The sequence below is a fragment of the Delphinus delphis genome, chromosome 19, assembly GCF_949987515.2.
Source record: "Delphinus delphis chromosome 19, mDelDel1.2, whole genome shotgun sequence".
Classification (NCBI taxonomy): Eukaryota; Metazoa; Chordata; class Mammalia; order Artiodactyla; family Delphinidae; genus Delphinus; species Delphinus delphis.
This window is the reverse complement of record NC_082701.1, coordinates 29,818,971-29,842,448: the sequence shown is the minus strand read 5'-3', so window position 1 is coordinate 29,842,448 and position 23,478 is coordinate 29,818,971. Positions and strand designations below refer to the sequence as shown.

The 23,478-nt window shown below is 37.2% G+C and overlaps 1 protein-coding gene across 1 annotated transcript in view; it reads left to right on the top strand.

Annotated features, from left to right (window-relative positions):
• The window catches only part of GDPD1 (glycerophosphodiester phosphodiesterase domain containing 1), a 44,862-nt gene that overhangs the window by 7,448 nt on the left and 13,936 nt on the right, over positions 1-23,478 (top strand). Inside the window, exons 2-4 of the mRNA XM_059998119.1 lie at positions 5,463-5,505; positions 17,224-17,359; positions 19,127-19,172. Of these exons, the coding sequence (XP_059854102.1) occupies positions 5,463-5,505; positions 17,224-17,359; positions 19,127-19,172 (225 nt within the window). The remainder of the gene's footprint in view (positions 1-5,462; positions 5,506-17,223; positions 17,360-19,126; positions 19,173-23,478) is intronic.

The following is a 23,478-nucleotide window of genomic DNA, read 5'->3' as shown; positions in this document are numbered from 1 at the left end:
CGGTGAGTGGGGGCTACTCTTCCTTGTGGTGCCCGGGCTTCTCATTGCAGTGGCTTCTCTTGTTGCGGAGCACGGGCTCTAGGCGCACGGGCTTCAGTAGTTGCGGCCCGAAGGCTCTAGAGCACAAGCTCAGTAGTTGTGGTACACGGGCTCAGTTGCTCCGCAGCATGTGGGATCTTTCCGGACCAGGGCTCGAACCCATGTCCCCTGCATTGGCAGGTGGATTGTTAACCACTGCACCACCAGGGAAGCCCTGATCCCTGATTATTTAAGACAGTGGTTTTCAAAGTGTGGTCTGTGGACTCCTGGGAGTCCCCAAGACCTTTCATGGGTCTACAAGGTCAAAATTATTTTCATAAGACATTACTTACCTTTTTCACCTTGTTGACATTTGTACTGATGGTGCAAAAGCAGTAGTCGGTAAAACTGCTGTTGCTTTAGCACAAATGAAAATACTGGTACCAAATGTACTAGTAGCCATTGTATTCCTCACCATCATGCACTCACATTTTTTTTTAAAAAGGCAGTTTCATTTAAGAATATCTTTGATGTATTAGAAAAATTAGTAATCTTATTAAATTTCAATCCTTGAGTACACATAAGTTTTAATATTCTGTGTGACAAAATTGGAAGTACACAAAAATCACTTTTGCTGCATACCAAAGTAGGAAGATGATTGTCTTGAGGAAAAGTACTTGTGCAATTGCTTGAATTCTGAGCTGAATTAGCCTTTATTGTTTTCCACAGAACACCATTTTTTTTTTTTACATCTTTATTGGAGTATAATTGCTTTACAATGGTGTGTTAGTTTCTGCTTTATAACAAAGTGAATCAGTTATACATATACACATGTTCCCATACCTCTTCCCTCTTACGTCTCCCTCCCTCCCACCCTCCCTATCCCACCCCTCCAGGCGGTCACAAAGCACCAAGCTGATCTCCTGTGCTATGCGGCTGCTTCCCACTAGCTATCTACCTTACGTTTGGTAGTGTATATATGTCCATGCCTCTCTCTCTCTTTGTCACAGCTTACCATTCCCCCTCCCCATATCCTCAAGTCCATTCTCTAGTAGGTCTGTGTCTTTATTCCTGTCTTACCCCTAGGTTCTTCATGACATTTTTTTTTCCTTAAATTCCATATATATGTGTTAGCATACGGTATTTGTCTTCCTCTTTCTGACTTACTTCACTCTGTATGACAGACTCTAGGTCTATCCACCTCATTACAAATAGCTCAATTTCATTTCTTTTTATGGCTGGGTAATATTCCATTGTACATATGTGCCACATCTTCTTTATCCATTCATCTGATGATGGACACTTATGTTGTTTCCATTTCCGGGCTATTGTAAATAGAGCTGCAATGAACATTTTGGTACATGACTCTTTTTTTTTTTTTTGCGGCACACCGGCCTCTCACTGTTGTGGCCTCTCCCATTGCGGAGCACAGGCTCCGGACGCGCAGGCTCAGCGGCCATGGCTCATGGGCCTAGCCGCTCTGCGGCATGTGGGATCTTCCCAGACTGGGGCACGAACCCGTGTCCCCTGCATCGGCAGGCGGACTCTCAACCACTGCGCCACCAGGGAAGCCCCATGACTCTTTTTGAATTATGGTTTTCTCAGGGTATATGCCCAGTAGTGGGATTGCTGGGTCATATGGTAGTTCTATTTGTAGTTTTTTTAAGGAACCTCCACACTGTTCTCCACAGTGGCTGTATCAATTTACATTCCCACCAACAGTGCAAGAGGGTCACAGAACCCCATTTTCACTTAAAAAACTGACTGACGAACTGGTTATTCAGCCTTGAGTATTCAACAGATATGTTCTTGAAAATTAATAAAGTGAGTCTGTCATTAGAATAAAAATAATCTAGCTGCCTTCTATTAAAGCAATGCCAATGATTAAATTTGAGCTTTCAAGCAAAAATTAGACTTCTGAAAAACTTATATCATCCACTGTGAGCTTGGTAGCTTTCCAATTTTTAAAGATTTTCCTGATGGTATCAGGTATTAACAAATGTGATTTTTAAAAAATATTGTGTAATGAAATGTGTCAGTATTTAGAAGATCAGCATAATTCAGTGAATCAGTATTTTCCAAAAAACCATGCATGGGTGAAAGATCCATTCAAAGTTCAAGATGGGCTAATCGATTTTCATGTAATAGAGTATGAAGAGGTCATTAATACGGTTCAGATTCCACATTACAACTAACTTTTAAGAATCTGCCATTTGTTGAATTTTGGTGCAGTATCACAGAAGAATCTTTCTTTTCCCACTATCTGTGTGAAGGTTGATATGTACGTATGAAGCAGATACGAGAATCTGGCTGCCTTCTATTAAGCCAGACATTAAAGAGATTTGCAAAAGTGTAAACCAATGCCACTCTTAGTGTTAAATATTTTTGTCAGATCGTTATTTTTCATAAAATGTTATGTTAACATGTAATGGATTTATTATCGTTATTTTCAAAGTTTTAAAATTTAGAAGTCAATTTCTAATATGTAATTATTAATGGATATAACCCACATAATCAAAAGCTCTTTGAGGGACTTCCCTGGTGGCACAGTGGTTAAGAATCCTCCTGCCAGTGCTGGGGACACGGGTTTGAGCCCTGGCCCGGGAAGATCCCCCATGCCGCAGAGCAACTAAGTCCCTGCGCCACAACTACTGAGCCTGCATGCCACAACTACCGAAGCCCATGCGCCTAGAGCCCATCTCCGCCACAAGACAAGCCACCACAATGAGAAGCCTGCACATCGCAACGAAGAGTAGCCCCTGCTCGCCACATCTAGAGAAAGCCCTTGTGCAGCAACGAAGACCCAACGCAGCCAAAAATAAATAAATTAGTTAATTAATTTTTAAAAAATGCTTAAAAAAAAAGCTCTTTGAGGTACTCAGTAAGAGTCCTGAGACCAAAATGGTTAGGACCTGCTAGTTTAAGGCATTAACTCTTGACTGTAATAAGAATCATTGTAATCTGAAGTAATTTTTTTATAAAGTGCTTCACAGAGGAGTTGAGAAGTGAATATTTCCCCCCCACTCCACGTGGCTTGCAAGAGCTTAGTTCCGTGCCCTCAGCAGTGAAAACACGGAGTCTTAACCACTGGACTGCCAGGGAATTCCCAAACGGATTGTTTATTGTACCAAAAAGCAAGGAAATTAAAAGGACACAGAAGTCAGCTTGAAGGAGCTAATGATGTTGACTTTGATTACTTGGTGAAAGTGGTGTCTGCCAGACTTTTCCATTGTGAAGTTACTTTTTCTCTTTGTAGTTAGTAAGTATTTTTGTAGGAAAGTACTTTGAAACCACATAAACACTCCATTCCTTATCAAACTTTTGGTCCAGTTATTAAAGTGGACTCAGAATATCCTATTTTGTTTAATGGTTTAAAGTTTGTTACTATCATTATTTTGATGCTAACATTGTCTCAGGTTTGGCCAGTGAGAGCTTCTTCAAACTGGCTTCTGTGTCCTGTTAACTTCCTTGCTTTTTGGTACAACAGGCAGCAGTTTAACCTAATCTACAAGTAACCATTTTAGCACTCTTTTCTTTTAGGTAGCATTCTAGAGTGCTTTGTTCTTGAATATTGATGATCTGTTTATAACATATTTCTTTAGTTTTTGACTAAAACAAGCACTGACTGGACTTTTAAAAGTCATTTAATGTCAAAAGAGCACTTACTTTTGAAAAAACTTTAATCTCCATATTTGCTTCATCTGTTTTCTATTGTGCTTTAACTCTAGTAATTAAAGTGAACCTAAAGTCAAAGTAGTAGCTTTTAAAATATATATATATATATATATATATATATATATTTTGGCTCCACCGGCTCTTAGTTGCGGCACATGGGATCTTTAGTTGCAGCATACAAACTTCTTAGTTGTGGCACACGGACTTCATAGTTGCAGCATGTGGACTCTTAGTTGTAGCATGCATGTGAGATCTAGTTCCCTGACCAGGGATCAAACCTGGGCCCTCTGCATTGGGAGTGTGGAGTTTTACCCACTGGACCACCAGGGAAGTCCCCAAAGTAGCTTGTTTCACATAGGTACCCCTTTCTCTCTGCTAAACTGATGGAACTTTTAGAACATTAGGTTAATATATTCATTTCTTCATACCTTGTGTTTCTATTGATTATTAATTAGGTTGCCATAAAAATACAATCTAACAATATAAAAGAAGAAAACTCTAATACTCTCGCAAATATGTTCAGATGTTATTGTATGTAAGACATTTTAATTCTATTATTTGAACAGCACCTTAAACTTGAATTGTCTCTTTTGTTAAGAAGAAATTGTCGGGCTTCCCTGGTGGCGCAGTGGCTGAGAGTCTGCCTGCCAATGCAGGGGACACGGGTTCGAGCCCTGGTCTGGGAGGATCCCACAGGCCGTGGAGCAACTAAGCCCGTGAGCCACAACTACTGAGCCTGCGCATCTAGAGCCTGTGCTCCATAACAAGAGAAGCCACGACAATGAGAAGCCCGTGCACCGCGATGAAAAGTAGCCCCCGCTCACCGCAACTGGAGAAAGCCTGGGTACAGAAACGAAGACCCAACACTGCCAAAAATAAATAAATAAATGAATACATAAATTTATTTAAAAAAAAAAAGAAATTGTCTGTTTTTCCAAGTATTTAGAAAAGTATTTCCAAAGTATTTTTCCTGTGCATTCCATTAATTATTGGGTGGCTAAAAAGTTCGTTTGGGTTTTTCTTCTCTGTTGTTTTTTTAAAAAATATTTATTTAGGCTGCTCCAGGTCTTAGTTGCATCATGTTAGCTCTTAGTTGTGACATGCATGTGGGATCTACTTCCCTGACCAGGGATTGAACCCAGGCCCCCTGCATTGAGAGTATGGAGTCTTAGCCACTGGACCACCAGGGAAGTCCCTTCTCATTCTTATAGATAGGGAAGCTCAGCCATAGAAAGGTGAGGTAATTTTCCCAAGGTCACACAAGTATCAAACAGACTTGAGAGCAGAGATCCTAACTCCAGAGCCCCACCCTCAACTACTACACTATATTACCCTCAGCCAAGATGATTAAAACAGTCACTTCTCTTAAGTAATTAATGGGAAAGGGAGAAAAGAGATGGGTAAACACTTTATGCTATAAATATGATAAATGCCTTAGTAGAAAGATGCGTGAGAGACCTTGGGGACCCAGAGGAGAGGCACTTTAACTCTGAGGAGGTGTATATGTGCAAGTCCTCCTCTGTCTTTTCTATTATAGCTTTAAATGCATGTTTAGGTTCTTGTAACCCTCCTGCGTTGCTGTGGCTGTGCTTTGATCTTTGATTCTTCTTGGTGCAGCTAAAAGCAATTCAAAATACCCCTACATTCTTTAAAACACTTGTAATGTCTACATAATATACAAACATCATGATTCATTTGATGTATCTTTTTTAGGTGAATTTCTGGCAAAATAAAATGTTCAAATTAGCTTCAATTTAATGTTTTCACAGGTGCTGGAGAAAATTTGGAGAATACAATGGCAGCCTTTCAGCAGTAAGTATATAAAAAGGTATTCTTTTCTTTTACAGTTTATCTTTAAAGTGATGATGATTCACCAAGTGAGGATAGTACACGTGTAGCATCCACTTGTGGTAGTTGTTTCTATTTTATTAAAATGGCTTTTTTTTTTTTTTTAGTTAGTCTGAAGTGTTACAAAGAGTGTTTGGCTTCTGCATAACTGAAAAACTAGATCAGAGTTTTGGGTAATCAAAAGATACTATAGTTCCAAAGCTGAAAGAAGGCATTTGTAACAAGGCACATACTGTGTGTAATGCTAATTAGCCTCAGAGAGAAAGAGAAAAGGAGAAAATGAAAACACTGTTACATTGGCTGTTATTTATGAGTAGGATTATGTGTCTACTCAGTAATTCTTCCACAGGTCAGGTCAAGCTGTCATCTGGTCTTTCTTCTTTGAAGGCTTAGGAGTGTTGATCTTATTTTTTAAAATCAGGTAAATTTTTTTTCAATTTTTAGATTATTCATATTTCATATAGATGTCTTTTAGAGCACCTCACAGAGAAGCAGCCGGAGACACAGGAATGAAAGCTGATTGATACCTTGTTCTTTGTCTTAGAGTGAATGATTATCATCAGTCTGTGGTAATGGTGCGAACAGTTTTCTGTCCCCTGAAAAATAAGATGGGGAATGTGATAAGTTAACTCCCATGAAAAACATTACTATCCATATTTAGTAAGAAAAATATTTTCTTTTGTAATTTTTGAGCCATTTTTATGTGTATAATTGGGGCCAATAAATCAGGATAATTTGGCTTAAGTTTTTGTTCTGCTTCTCATCATTCAAAGACACTTTAGAGATTACTTTTCCTGTTACCAGGTCCCAAGGTACTGCTTTTCCATAGTCTAGTTTCGTCTAAATCCTATCCTCCTGTATTTGTCATTGCTTACTCTTTTTGTTCTATAATGTGATGCTTTTGACTGTAATCTCAAGTCTCTTACAGCTCTAAAATGCAAAATCTTTCCTCCTGTCACTGACTATGAAACAGAATAATTTAATTTAAATTACTTTGTTATCTTCTCTACTGAGATTATGTAGCTAGCTCCTATAGCAAAATATATTTAATTTTATGTGAACAGTTTTCACTGTGATATACACACACATATGCATACCCACGCACACCCTCATTCACTATCATTTATCCAATATTTGTTGCCTGTGTTGTAGTAATATATATTACCTGGGGAAAAACTGCTCATAACTTTGAGTGGTTTTTAGCATTCCTTTATGTAAAAGTATATTATTTTGTAAGTTTTTCTCCATATTTTTTTTTTGCTAAATCTTTACGCAACACCCTTATTTATGAAATTAAACTATTTCTAAGGATGGTACATTTGTATAATACATTATTTCTAAGGATGGTATCTAAATGTTTTTTATCTTTGAAGACTTTGATCCTCTGAAAAATTTTTTGATATTCAAAGAATAATTTAGATGGTTTTTACTTGCTAGATACAAAATTTCATTTCCAGTCTTCAAGCGGTTTGTTTTTATATTGTTTTGTTCAAGCAGTAACTATTGAAGAGTACTACAGTCTATCATGTGGTAGCTTTGTATAACTTTAGTTTTTTGGAGGTTTTTCTGGTACTTTAAAAGAAGAAAGCAACTCTTCCGTATGTTATTATTAGTGTTTATTAGATATATTTATTTGTAAGGCTGTTTGCTAATTGACTTTGAAATTTATAGAAAACCTAAATCAAATAGGCTTTAATTTTAAACTTAATTTTTGTTGTTGGTGATGATTTTGTTTTTTGTTTTGTTTTGTCTTATGCATCAGTGCTCTTACTTTCAATAAGTAGTTTTTTAAATTGTACTTTGTTTTCATTTATAAATATTCTATTTAACTGCTAGGACACTTAGAAAGTTTTTTTTTAATATGCCTACTTCATGAACAACAAGAAAAAAATTGTTTAAGCGTACTATTTTTAAGATACTATATACTAAAAAGATAAAGAGTTATAATACATAATTGACGAAAGACAGACACTGTTCTTAATTATGGTATATGCTTGAAAGGATATATAGTTGAAGGAGAGATAGTAAAAAATACAATGAGCAGCTAAAACTTAGATCTTATTTATATATACGGTTAGACATATACTTCACAAAGCATGTATATTATGACATGGAGGTGAAGATGATATTAGAGAAAATATAAATAGTTGGTGTGGGAAGCCTAGTTAAGATTAACCAGAAAATTGAAAAGATACCAGGATTAGGAGAGCTATCATTTGGTGGAGAGGAAGAAGCTATTTTAAATATGTGAAATGTTTGAGGTTAAGATGTGATGGTATGTGGACAAGATACATCTAGAAAATTGAAAGGACCTTAAGAATGCATGGAAAATTAATTCATTATATGTTCATTACATTATAGTAGGGCTAAAGAAGTAATTAGTACTGACACAGAGAAATAGTTACATCTCACAATTTATAAAAGTTCTTTAATGTGCTTTATAAAATAATTTAACAGACACCTTAAGTTATGAATGTGGTTCTTCTGGGATTCCTTGGGAGCCAGAATCCTTATTGATTTCTCAATCCCTAACATTTAGCTCTGGTGCTAATAGGTTCTCACTAATCACTTACTGAATGATACATGGAATGCGGCACTCAAGAACAAAGGAGAATATTGGGTGGTAGGATAAATTGGAAGATTGGGATTGACATATATACACTATTGATACTATGTATAAAATAGATAACTAATGAGAACCTACTGTATAGCACAGGGAACTCTACTCAATGCTCTGTGGTGACCTAAATGAGAAGCAAATCCAAAAAAGAGGGGCCATATGTATACGTATAGCTGATTCACTCTGCTTTACAGTATAAACTAACACAATATTGTGAAGCAAGTAAACTCCAATAAAAAAAAAAGCAGAATTTTAACAGAAGACAGAGACAGAATCCCATTCATAATAAATATGTAACCAAAAACTAAGGAATTGTACTACAAAGATACACACACACACACAGTCACTAAGCCCCTGAGTATGTAAAATCTGGTTCTTAAGAGCTAATAAAACTAGGTTATTAAACCAGGCTGCCTTTGTAAATACCCATAGGACAATTCGATCCCTGTGGTATTACCACGAATGCTTAGAGAAAGAAACAAATTGTATTGGCAATAGCTGCAAGGATAAGTTGGCAGACAGTCAGAGTAATTAATCAGTGACCTGATTCTCATGATAAAATTCTTTAGAATGTCTAATTAATACAATACTAATTATCTCATCTCTGAAATGGGAATAATAATACAACCTCAATGTTTTGAGGAATAAATGAGATTCAAATAAATTCTTTAACATAGAGTCAGTTTTAAGTTGTGATGCATTGTTTTTGTGAAGTTTGAAGTAATTTCACTTCTTTTAGAGCTAGAGTTTTTATTTCTTTTTCTGGAAATGTTGAAGCCTTGGCTTCCCTAGCTTTTTTCTGTGTTTGTCATCAGCTTATCAGAAACGCAACTATACAATGTTTGGTGTTTCAATTGAAGTAGATGCATATTGTTATTTATGGAAAAATTTGAAAGCCAAAGTGATTAAAAATAAGTTTTCTTGCTCTGTTCTAGCTGTTTGTGTATCAAATTTGAGATAATTTTATTAGAATAATTTACAAATTGCCCTAGATACACTTACTATTGTTCTAAATTTTTACTTATTAGCTTGTTAATAAGAGATAAACATACAATAAATAGAAAAATTTTTTTATAATTCCTAAACATTTCTAAAAATATCCAACATTTCAGCTAAAGGCAAACTTCATACTTAGAAAGATTTTAGGTAATATGTATAATATTTTTTAAATACAGGAAAATATAGATAACCCCTGCTCTTACCCTCCTTTACACACTCATACAAAACCAAAACAAAAATAAAAGAAAGACATGTATGTGACCAAAAATCAGCAGTACCAACAGTACCAATTTTTTTTTTTTGGCTATATAAAGAATCTTGGAATTTTATTTTAAACCTGTTTGCTGGCTCTATATGTCACTTACAGTGTCTACATTTTTTATTCTTTTTTTAAAAAAACTAAACATAGTTTAACAATATTCAAGGAAATTTTAAAATACAGAAAAATAATTCTATCAACCTAAAACCTGTTTTTATTTGCCTATTTGTGTGGTTTTTTTAACATTTAATATTTATTTATTATTTATTTTGGCTGTGCTGGGTCTTAGTTGCGGCATGCAGACTCTTAGTTGCGGCAGGCATGTGGGATCTAATTCCCTCGCGTGGGATCTAATTCCCTGACCAGGGATCGAAGCCAGGCCCCTTTTTTTTTTTTTTTTTTTTTTTGTGGCACGCGGGCCTCTCACTGTTGTGGCCTCTCCCGTTGCAGAGCACAGGCTCAGCGGCCATGGCTCACAGGCCTAGCCGCTCCGCAGCCTGTGGGATCTTCCTGGACCGGGGCACGAACCCGTGTCCCCTGCATCAGCAGGCGGACTCTCAACCACTGTGCCACCAGGGAAGCCCGAACCCGGGCCCCTTGCATTGGGAGAACGGAGTCTTAGCCACTGGGCCACCAGGGAAGTCCTTATTTGCCTACTTTTCGATTTTATTTTTACACATTTGTGGTTCTAGCAAACACACAACTGGCAAATAATCTCTTTTAAAGGTGGATGTCCTTTAGAAGAGGACATGTACAATTAACAATTATTTACATCTTAGTAAGAATTACATTAAGGAGCCAAGTTTGTTTGTTTTCCTCTAACAACTGGTGATAATCAGAACAATGAAAGGGAAGATTATTTAAGGAGAAGTAGAGGAGCGGTATGAGACTTTGGCACAAAGCAGCAAGTGGCCACTGGGTCTTTTGGAGTGGGATTCTGATGGGCTTGGATCATCAGAAGAGACCAAGTATGAGAAAATTCCGAAGTGGTTGGCTCCAAAGGTAAATTTTGTCAGATATATATATATATAGATATATAGATATATATAGCTATATATATATACACATACACACACACACACACACACACACACACACACACTTTATCAATGGGATCATACCATACCTACTTTTTTTTTTCATTTAGATTCAACAATGACATTCCATTGTTGGAATAAAAACTTCATTGAATAAAGTGAATACTTGATTCTTTGAAGTGTGGTACTTACTATGGCTATGGCTTATCATTGATGAACATTTAGGTGCTAGCTGGATGATAATTAATTAAAATTTAAAATGTTCATAGACATTTTGATAACCAAAATATGGCTTTGATGGCTTTGATATGGCTTTGATAACCATTGATAACCAAAATATTCATTCTGCTCATTTATTTTTATTTTTTTTTAATTAATTAATTTAATTTTGGCTGCATTGGGTCTTCTTTGCTGCATGCGGGCTTTCTCTAGTTGCGGCGAGCAGGGGCTACTCTTCGTTGTGGTGTGAGGGCTTCTCACTGCAGTGGCTTCTCTTGTTGCGGAGCACGGGCTCTAGGTGCACAGGCTTCAGTAGTCGTGGCTTGTGGGCTCTAGAGCGCAGGCTCAGTAGTTGTGGCGCACGGGCTTAGTTGCTCCGCGGCATGTGGGATCTTAGTTCCTCGACCAGGGCTCGAACCCGTGTCCCCTGCACTAGCAGGCGGATTCTTAACCACTGCGCCACCAGGGAAGTCCCTCTGCTCATTTAGAAATGTGTGAATACCTGCAATATGCCCAACATCGTGAACGTTGGAAAGTATGGAACAGACAGATACCTTCCTCACTAGGAATTTAGTATCTAGTTGTAGAGACATGACCTTATATGAAGTCATTTCCATTTCAAATTGTTTCCATCTTATAAAAAACAATTTGAATGTATAGGAATATATTACATAAACTGTAATTTATCTACTTTTACGTTTTCTCATTCCTGCTTTCTCAGTCTGCTCACCCCAGCCCTTATTCTTTCCATTCCTGAATTTTAAAAAAGTAAAAGTTTCTTTCTAAAACTCTCTCCCTGCCGCACCCATGTTTACTTTTTTTTTTCATCTTGAAATGTCACTGGTGGTAATTGATACGTAAAGTGCTTACAAAAACAAACAAACAAGGGACTTCCCTGGAGGTCCAATGGTTAAGACTCTGCTCTTCCACTGCAGGGGTCACGGGTTTGATCCCTGGTCAGGGAACTAAGATCCTGCATGCTGCGCAGCCAAAAAACAAAAACAACAACAAAAAAACAAACATAAAGTGCTGTGTAGGCATTTTATATATACAGAGAGCTATCTCTTTTCATTCATTAATTCAATATTTAACAAATACATGGGACTTCCCTGGTGGAACAGTGGTTAAGAAATCCACCTCCCAATGCAGGGGACGTGAGTTTGATCCCTGGTTGGGGAACTAAGATCCCACATGCCGCGGGGCAAGTAAGCCCTCACGCCACAACTACTGAGCCTGAGTGCCTCAACTAGAGAGCCCACATGCCACAAACTACAGAGCTCACGTGCTCTGGAGCCCGTGCACGACAACCAGAGAGAAAACCCGCATGCCACAACTAGAGAGAAGCCCACGTGCTGCAATGAAGAGCCCGTGCACTGCAAAAAAAAAAAAAAAAAAAAAAAGATCCCACATGCCTCAGCGAAGACCTGACACAGCTAAAAATAATAATTAAAAAAATATTTTAAAAAGTAAAAAAAAAAATACGTATGGAGTACCTGCTGTGCCCATCCCCATGCGTAGGCACTTGTTTACAATAGTAAACAAGCCATAGTTCACAAACCCTTTCGTCAGAGAGCACCTGTCTAACTGGGCAAGTAGGGGAAGATAAATAGATGTATTCAAAACAGTGTGGTAAGTACTCTGACACAGTAAACGCAGGTGCTACAGGAAGTCCTGGCAATTTGACAGATAACTGGTAGATAGGCTACAAAATCCAGTCTGGGGTCAGGGGATTAGGGAAGGTATCCTGAAGTGGTAGTTTTTAAGCTTACACCTGAAAGATGAATAAGAGTTAGCAGATAAGGGGAAGAAGAAAGACTTTTTAAAAAACTGCTGTTGTAGTATGTATAATATACATTCAGTAATATGCACAAATCTTAAGTGCACAGCCCAGAGAATTTTAATATATGTATACACCTTTGTGACCACCACCCAGATAAAATTATAGAACATTTCTAGCACCCCTGAAGGCACCCTTGTGACCTTTCCCAGCCTGTACTCCTTTCCCCTAGATAACCATTATTTTAGTTTCTATTACAATAGATCGATTTTTTCTGTTCCTGATAACATAAATATCATCATACCGTATTTACACTTTTGTCTCTGGCTTTTCTTTCTTTCAATTTATATCTGTAAGATTCATCCATGATGTGTGAAATAATCTCGTACATGTTTTTTAATGGTCAAATGCATTCATCTCTCTCAGGTATATACTTAGCAGAAGTTGAATTGCTATGTCATAGGGTAGGTGGATATTTATACTTTTCAAAGGATTGTACCAACTTACACTCCACCAGCAATATATGAGAGTTCCATTTGCTCCACTGTCTTGCTAACTTACTGTCAGTCCTTTTAATTTTAGGCATTCTGATGGTGTATAGTGCTGTCTCGTAGTTTTAACATCCATTTCCCTGTTGAATTTTTTTTTTTTTTTTTTTGGCTGCGTTGTGTCTTCGTTGCTGCGCGCAGGCTTTCTCTAGTTAGGATGATTGGGGGCTACTCTTCGTTGCGGTGTGTGGGCTTCTCATTGTGGTGGCTTCTCTTGTTGCGGAGCACGGGCTCTAGGGCGTCCGGGCTTCAGTAGTTGTGGCTCATAGGCTCTAGAGCACAGGCTCAGTAGTTGTGGCACACGGGCTTAGTTGCTCCGAGGCATACGGGATCTTCTTGGACCGGGGCTCGAACCCATGCCCACTGCATTGGCAGGTGGATTCTTAACCACTGCACCACCAAGGAAGTCCTTCCTCCCTGTTGAATTTTGATGTTGAATTTCTGTTCATACGTTTATTCAACACTTGGAAATTCTCATTTGTGAAGTGAGAAAACAATTATATTGTTTTTCTGTGAAAGACATTTCAGACAGAGGAAGTATTTAGAGAGCATGGGGCTGCTTGGAGTATAGGTGCAAGGTGGGGAGGAGGTGAAGAGAAGTAATATTATCATCACTGTTTTGCAAATAAGAAAACAAGCGTAAAGAACTTGCCCAAGTAAGTGGCAGAGCCAGGATTTGAATGCAGGCTCCAATGTCTGTGCTGCTTTTTTTTTCAGCTTTATTGAGGTATAATTGACAACATTATAATATATTTAAAGTGTACAATGTGAAAATGATAATGTGTGTATACATTGTGAATACACATCCCTCACCTCACATATTTACCTTTTTTTTTCAGTGTTTGTGCTCTTAACCACTGTGGTATACCCTCTCTAAAAGTCGAAAGATCTTAGCGGTGAAAGGAACCTTAGAGATTATCTTTTCTATGTTTTTCTTTTTTTTAAACAATTTTTAAATTGTTAAATTTAAAATTTTAGTTTTATCATGGTAAAGTTTGCATAACATAAAATTTGCCATTTTAACCATTTGTAAGTGTGCAGTACAGTGGCATTATGTATATCATATTGTTATGCAGCCATCACTACTATACATCTCTACAACTTTTTTTCTCACCTTTTATTTTTTTCAGTTTTATTGAGGAATAATAAATACATACATCACTGTATAAGAGTAAGGCATACAGCATGATGGTTTAATTTACATATATTGTGAAATGACTACCACAGTAGGTTCAGCTAACATCCATCCCCTCATAAGGATACAATAAAAAAGAATAAAGGAAAAAAATCCTCCTGTGAAAAGAACTCTTAGGATTTATTCTCTTAACAATTTTCCTATGTATCATAACAACAGTTAGCTATAGTCATCATGTTGTACATTACATCCTTAGCACTTATTTATCTTATAACTAGAAGTTTGTACCTTTCATCTCCAGAACTTTTTAGTCATCTCATACTAAACCTCTGTACCCATTAAATACTAACTACCCAAGCTCCCTGTCCCACAGCCCTGGTAACCACCATTATACTTTGTCTCTGTTAATTAAACTGTTCTAGGTACCTTGTATAAGTAGAATCATAAATATTGGTACTTTTGTTTTTGTTTTCACCTACCATAATGTCTACAGGGTCATCCATATTGTCGTATATATCAGAATTTCCTTTCTTTTTAAAGACTGAATACTATTTCATTGTATGTATATGCCACATTTTGTTTATCCATTCATCAGTTGATGGACATTGGGTTGTTTCTACTTTCGGCTATTATGAATAATGCTTCTATGAACATGGGTATAACAATATCTCTTCAAGTTCCTGCTTTCAATTCTTTTCTATATATAACCAGAGTGAAATTACTGTATCATATGGTAAACCTATGTTCAGTTTTTTTAGGAACTGCCATACTGGTTTCCATAGTGGCGGCACCATTTTACATTCCCACCAACAATGTATAAGGGTTCCAGTTTCCTCACATCTTGGCCAATACTTGTTTTTGTTTTTTTAATATTTATTTATTTATTTATTTATTTATTTTTGGCTGCATTGGGTCCTAGTTGTGGCAGATGGGATCTTTCGTTGCGGTGCATGGTCTCTTCCTTGTGGCACGTGGGCTTCTCTGTAGTTGTGGCGCACGGGCTCAGTAGTTGTGGTGCGTGGGCTCCAGAGCTCGTGGGCTCAGTAGTTGCAGTACGTGGGCTTAGATGCCCTGAAGCATGTGGGGTCTTAGTTCCCCGACCAGGGATCGAACCCACGTCCCCTGCATTGGAAGGCGGATTTTTAACCACTGGAACACCAGGGAAATCCCAATACTTGTTTTTTTGTTTTTCTTTTCCTCCCTTCCCTCTTTTCTTTCTTTCTTTTTTCTAATAGCCATTTGAATGAGAGTGAAGTATCTCATTGTGGGTTTTTGTTTTTTTTTTTTTTTGTGGTACGTGGGCCTCTCACTGCTGTGGCCTCTCCCACCGTGGAGCACAGGCTCCGGACGCGCAGGCTCAGTGGCCATGGCTCACAGGCCTAGCCGCTCCGCGGCATGTGGGATCCTCCTGGACCGGAGCACGAACCCGTGCATCAGCAGGCGGAGTGTCAACCACTGCGCCACCAGGGAAGCCCCTCGTTGTGGTTTTGATTACATTTCTCTAATGATTAATGATGTTGAGCATCTTTTCATGTGTGCTGCACATCTTCTTTGCAAAATGTCTATTCTTTTTTTAGTCTGATTGTCTTGTTGTCATTGCATTTTAGGAATTCTTTATGTATTGTGGATGTTAATTCTTTATCAGATAGGTGATTTGCAAATACATTTTCCCATTCTATGGGTTGCCTTTTTAGTCTGTGCTTTTGCTGTCATATCCAAGAAATCATTGCCAAATCCAATGTCATGAAGCTTTTTCTGTATGTTTTCTTCTGAGATTTTTTCATTTGAGTTCTTACAGTTAGATCTTTGATCCATTTTGAGTTTATTTTTGGATATAGTTTTAGGTAAGAATTCAAATTCATTCTTTCACATGTGAATATCCAGTTTTCCCAATACCATTTGTTGAAAGGACTGCCCTTTCTCTAGTGAATGGTCTTTGCATCCTTGTCAAAAATCATTTGGCCATATGTGTGAAGGTTTACTTCTGGACTCTCTCTTCTATTGGTCTATATGTTGTCTTTAGGCCAGTACCACATTGTTTTGATTACTGTAGCTTTGTAGTAAGTTTGAAATTAGGAAGTGTGAGTCTTCCAACTTTCTTACTCTTTTTCAGGATTATTTCAGCTATTCAAGGTTCCTTGAGATTCCATATGAATTTTAGGATGGATTTTCTATTTCTGTAAAAAACATCATTGGGATTTTGATACAAGTTGCATTAAACCTGTACATCAATGTAGTATTTACATATTAACAATACTAAGTGTTCCAATCCATGAACATGGGGTGTCTTTCCATTTATTTATATCTTTAATTTCTTTCAACAATGTTTTGTAGTTTTCATTGTACGAGTCTTTCACCTCTTTAGTTAATTCCTAAGTTTGTATTCTTTTTGATGCAATTGTAAATGGAATTACTTCATGATTTCCTTTTTAGATTTTCATTATTATTGTATAGAAATAAAACTGATTTTTGTATGTTTGTTTTGTATTCCAGAACTTTACTGAGTTTGTTTATTAGTTCTGACAGTGGTGTATATGGAACCTTTATTTCTACATGTAAGATTATGTCATCTGCAAATAGAGATAATTTTACTTCTTCTTTTCCAACTTGGATGCTTTTTTTTTTCTTATTCATTTGCCCTTCTAGAACTTATAATCCTATGCAGAATTTAAGTGGCAAAAGTGGGCATCCTTTTCTTGTTCTTTATGCTTTCATTTTACAGATGTGGAAATGTGGGCTCAGAGAGGAGCAGTTACTCACCCAAAGTTACCCAGCAAGTTCATAGCAAAGCAGGAACTGGTGCCCAAATCTCAACTTCTGGTCCAGTGTTCTTTCCTTTATACTGGGTTGCCAGAATTAAGGATTGCTAGTTATGGAAAGGAGGCAACATGAGTCTCTTATTCTAAGTTCAGTTAGAATATTTTTATATCAATTATTCATAATAGATAATAGTCTTGAGAAGAAATTTTAGTATTATGGGATTTTCTACTATTTCGATTTGTAACTCTGAACTTTTTCATCTAATGTATGTAACCTAAATGTTTACTTATGTTTCAGAATGTCATTATTCTTCTTTGTATTTCTTCAGTGCAGTTACAGTTGGAACTGATATGTTGGAATTGGACTGCCATATCACAAAAGATGAAGAAGTTGTAGTGTCACATGATGAGAACCTAAAGAGATCAACTGGAGTCAATGTAAACATCTCTGATCTCAAGTACTGTGTAAGTGAAAATGCATGATAAACTAATAATTAGTAGATATTAGGGCCTGTAGGATTTTTATAAACAGTGAGTGCCAGATAGCACATCAATAAGTAATAATAAAAAAAGATAGTGTTTAAATAATGAATGTCAAAGGAAAGTTAAAAAACTATTCTGACTTACAGTGAGGATTTGTATTTATTACGTACATCTGTGGAGACTTATTTTGATAACTATTTCAACAAAATTACCAAAGTCCTCAAATGTAAAGCTACTGGAGTTCAACTTATTTGACATATTCTACAATTTATTTGATTCAGATTAAATATATGAATTAGTTTTAGTCTTCAGGTATAGGAAAGAACCCTTTAAAAATCTGATTTTAGTAGTTACATGCTCATTATAGTAAATACTAATAAATGGAGGGAAAAATAATGCCTAATTCTACTACCTTAAAAAAAACGTATGTTAACAGGATACTATCTGTATGTATACCCTGAACGTTTTTTACATAGTTATGTTCTCATTGTATATTATTTATATTGTATTTTTAAACAGTCTAACATCATGGCATGATATACATTTTTTCTTTTTTTAACAGACTTTTATTTTTTAGAACAGTTATAGATTCACAACAAAATTGATCAGAAAATATAGAGATTTCCCACATACTTTCTGACCTCACATAGGTACAGCCTCCCCCCACTATCAACATCCTGCACCAGAGTGGTACATTTGTTACAATTGGTGAATGTACACTGATACAGCATCATCACCCAAAATTCATAGCTTACATTAGGATTTATTTTTGGTGTTGTACATTCTATGGGTTTTGACATGACATTCATGAAAATGACATGAATCCACTAACATAATGTCATACAACATAGTTTCACTGCCCTAAAAATCCTCTGTACTCTGCCTATTCATCCTTCCTGCCCCCAACCCCTGACAATCACTAATCTTTTTACTGTCTCCATAGTTTTGCTTTTTCCAAAATGTCATATAGTTGGAATCACACAGTATTTAGCCTTTTCAGATTCTATGCTTATTTTTCAAAAACATTTCAGATGACTGAAGTTATTCCATGGAGTGGATATATAGTTGTCTTTAACCATTCCTATTTTGTTGGGCATTTGAATTAGTTCTCAGTTTTCACCATTATAAATAACACTGCACTGAACATCTATATGTGTAAAAATAAAGTTTTCTCTATGTTTAAAATTATTTCCCTATATTAACTCTCAGCAAGGAAATTATTGGGTAAAAGATTAGGAACATTATAGTTTCTTGATATATATTGAAAGTTGCTATTGCCAGCTTGCTCTTTTAAAGTGTTTAAAAGATTTTTTATATCTGATATTAAAAGAATTCCAAGTTTGCCACACCCTTGCCATTTAGGGGCATTATAATTATACCAAGAATTTCCTAATTTGCTAGATTAAATTTTAATTAGCATTTGCTTATTAGTGAGTTTAAAGATTCTTCTTTATGATTTTTTTCCCCTTTGAATTGTCTATTCCTGACATTTGTCTACTGAGATCTTTGTGTATTTATTATTGACAAATGGTCCATATTAGACAGTACAGATTTCTTGTAGGTCATGAAAGTAAGTAATTATATGGTCAGTTTGCTGTTGGGGATGTTCTACTAATGAGTTTTCTGTATAAACATTTGTAGTGTTTCATTTTTATGTTTTTCAAGAAGCAAATCTTTATGTCTTAATGTAAGACACTAAAATACTTTTATTTTTTGAGAGCTAACTTTTTTCAGTCATATCTTTTAAAGGAACTCCCACCTTACCTTGGAAAACTGGATGTCTCATTTCAAAAAGGTAATAATTTACATTTGCAGATTAAACATTTACACTAAAGTGTATTCATTTATGCTGAGAATTAGAAATACATTTGCATTATCTTGTGATAAGAAGTTCCAACTAAAAGTATTACCCTCAAAGCTTGTTTGCTCAGGCCTACAAATCTGAAATCTTGATGGTCATCTGACTCTGAGATTATGATGCCCAAAGATTTAACTGACTCATTCTATCTAAATTTATATACAGTTCATTTAAGCCTGAATATTAATTACGAGAAACCCATACTTCTAAAGCTTGTATACTTCTAAAGCTTCAAATTCTAGAATATTATTATAACTTGTAGTAAACAATCCAACATAAATAAGAAGAATAAATGAAAAGAAATTGAAGCGACCCCTTTCATATCCTTACTGATTCTATAATTTTTTCATTCTGTGTTATTTAGCTACTCCATATTTTAAATTATTAAGAGTATTCCATTACTCAAATAAACCATCCATTTCTTAGTCATCTTCACTTTTTAATCACCAGCATAGCAGTTTTTTTTTTTCTTTTGAGGGAACATTTCGCACAAAGAGATATGTCCCTTGGCCCAATGTGTTAGTTATGTTAGGATGGAACATGTTAGGATGGAAAATACACAACCTCGAGATACAGGTGCTGAGCTACCTCACCTTCACAATTCAGCCTCATGTTTTGAATGATTTACATGTAACTCAGGAAAAGTGCAAAATGCTCATGTTATGGTCCTTGGTATGGCTTGCATATAGTTGAAACCTTGGTTAGGCCAAGGATATATTGATATTAATTTTCAAAAGAACTGTAACTGCTCTGTGAGCTAAATTTAAAATTGGCTGGTATAATTTCTCCTTGATTGAGAAACCTTAGAAAGCCAAATAAAAATCAGAAAACCGTTTGCATCAGTTATCTCTACGGGACGTTTCGATCTGATGTTTGTTGGACTTTGCCTTCTAGATAAGTATCATTAAGCTTTTATTGATTTGAGGAAACGCCTTTTATTCTTTTTTTTTTAACATCTTTATTGGGGTATAATTGCTTTACAATTGTGTGACCTTTTATTCTTATAATTAGTAGGATTATACTTGCAAAGCTATTCAATATTGGTGTCAGTTGTGGACTTGGGAAGGTTAAGAAAATTTCATAAGTGAAGTTTTTCCTAGTTCTCCCTTTGTAGAGAGCAGAGCCAAAGCCTCACAAAGATTATGAGATGCTTTGAGAAAAAAATATATTTTAATTTTTTTCCTGGTTTTATACCTACCACATAAAGTCATAAAAGTTTTGAACTTGAAGAGACCTTTGAAACCATCTAATCCTGTCTCCTCCTGTTACAGGAAGGAAACAGAGTCCTAAAGATGTAAATGAACTTGATTAAGGTTGTAAAACAAATAAATGACAGAGCTGGGATTTGAAACTAGGTCTTCTTACCCGGCCAGTGTTCAGCTATCTATACTGCCTCTCTATCTGCAGAATCTCTTCAAATCCCATATTAATGGCAGTGCCACATACTCTCAAATTTAATAATTAACTTTTGTTCATATTGTATTCAACTCATATCATAATTAACTTAAAGACTATGCCTCCAATGTGAAGTTTACTGCATCTGAAACAGACTAATATATAGTACTGTAAAAACTTGACTCAGATTAGGCAGAAAGTCGTTCATTATTTTACTCTTCTATTCCCCTGCTCGGAACTCTTGTTTTCTTTAAATACTGGAGAGAGGAGGAGGAGAAGAGAGAGAGAGCAAGAGAGAGAGCGAGAGAGCGAGAGAGCGAGAGAGCGAGAGCGAGAGCGAGAGCGAGAGAGAGAGAGAGAGAGAGAGAGCGAGCGAGAGAGAGAGAGAGAGAGAGAGCGAGAGCGAGAGAGAGAGAGAGAGATAGAGAGAGAGAGAGAGAGAGAGAGCGAGAGAGAGAGAGAGAGAGAGAGAGAGAGAGAGAGAGAGAGAGAGAGTGTGTGTGTGTGTGTGTGTGTGTGTGTGTGTGTGTGTGTGTGAGTCAACTCTCAGAGGAATACAAATTTCAGGCCTCTTGCTTTCTTTGTGGTTCACAACTTAACTGGAGAAGAATTAAGTTTTTTCGTTTAAAAGATGCTTCGGGGCTTCCCTGGTAGCGCAGTGGTCGGGTGTCCGCCTGCCGATGCGGGGGGGGCGCGGGTTTGTGCCCCGGTCCGGGAGGATCCCACGTGCCGCGGAGCGGCTGGGCCCGTGAGCCATGGCCGCTGGGCCTGCGCGTCCGGAGCCTGTGCTCCGCAGCGGGAGAGGCCGCGGCAGTGAGAGGAGATGCTTCGATGTGCCACAGGCTACATTAAAAAGGAAACTTAAAGAAGGAACATAAAAATGTGTTAACCAAAGGGTTTGTTATTATCTATCCTGCTTACTTGAAAGCAACCTCTTTTTCATGGAAAATACACAATTTGGATAATCAGAGTTGACTATGGTGATAAGTTTTAAAGTTCTAGCATGCTCCAGAGCTACTTCACCTGTTCCATCACCCAACACATCCTATGGCATACTCCTAGTCTAAAGCTCTTGTTTTCCTGTTATTTTCCTCTTTCCCTTTTGGTAGTATTTCCCAGCTGGTTATTCTCTGCCCAAAACAATACTGGGACAACTTCTTCCTCCAACTCTTTTTCTATACTCTCTGCTGGCCAAGTCATCTAATTTAAATACCTTTACATCACTTTAGCACACATTTTTCTCTTAGCACTTTTTTATTTCCTTGTTTCCCCCACTGTTTGATGCAATATTATTCTTATTGTGTGATGTGTCATTTTGCTGTTCCAAAGTTAGTTTTGTCTGTTTGATCTCTTTCTAAATTGATCCTTGCATACATCTTACTTGGGTGTGAATAGCTATTGCCCATGGTAATTCTTTTGACTGCAAAATTAATTTTTCCACACTTAATAAGCTAACAAATTTTTTATTTAACTAGAATCGCATCGTCTGAATAGAGCTCTCTATAGTGATAGAAATGTTCTACACTTGCACTGTCTGATACAAGAGTCAATAGCCACACGTGACTGCTGAGCACTTGAAATGTGGCTAGTGCACCTGAGTAACTGAATTTTAAATTTTATTTCATTTTAATTTAAATAGCCCTATGTGGCTAGTGGCTACCCTATTGGACTGTGCAGATAGAACATCATGTTCAGACTTTTTAGGTTATAAGTAACAGAAACCAGTTTACACTAGCTTAAGGGGAAAAAAGTCATTTATTTTATCATTAACTCTCTAAGATGTGGTGGATCTGATATTAAACATTTTTGGATCCTTGGGTACAAAAAAGGACTCTTCTGGCTTTATTCCATTGTTCTGCTTCTCTTGGGTCTTACGGATTTGGGCCATGTGGCAGGAACATGATCACTGATAACTGTAAATTCACATCCTGCCTGTACTGTGACCCCAGGGAAAGGAAAAGTTCTAGAGAAAGACACTGATTGGCCCAACTTGGATCATGTGTCCATCTTGAACTATTCACTGTGGACAAAGAGATAGGCTATTATGATTGGCCAGACCTAGGTCATATGCCTACTGTGAGAGTAAGTGGGGAGTGGGTCATGTTTTTGACAGCCCAACCAGAACAATTTGGAATGAAGGAGGTTTTCCAAGGGAAGGAAGGATGCTACGTAGGTAAAAACAATAGCTAATTTTTTTTTAATATATACATTTATTTATTTATTTACTTTTGGCTGCGTGGGTCTTCGTTTCTGTGCGTGGGCTTTCTCAAGTTTCGGTGAGAGGGGGCTACTCTTCATTGCAGTGTGCAGGCTTCTCATTGCGGTGGCTTCTCTTGTTGTGGATCACAGGCTCTAGGTGCGCTGGCTTCAGTAGTTGTGGGACTTGGGCTCAGTAGTTGTGGCTCGTGGATCTAGAGCGCAGCCTCAGTAGTTGTGGCACAACGGCTTAGTTGCTCCACGGCATGTGGGATCTTCCCAGACCAGGGTTTGAATGCAGGCGGATTCTTAACCACTGCACCACCAGGGAGGTCCCAATAGCTAAATTTTTATATATTAACAATAATTAACTTTTATAGTTCAGGGATTTCCCTGGTGGCGCAGTGGTTAAGAATCCGCCTGCCTATGCAGGGTGACACGGCTTCGATCCCTGCTCCGGGAAGATCCCATATGCCATGGAGCAGCTGAAGCCCTGTGCTACAACTACTGAGCCTGTGCTCTAGAGCCTGCAAGCCACAACTACTGAGCCCGTATGCCACAACTACTGAAGCCTGTGCGCCTAGAACCCATGCCTCACAACAAGAGAAGCCACTGCAATGAGAAGCCCACACACCGCAACGAAGAGTAGCCC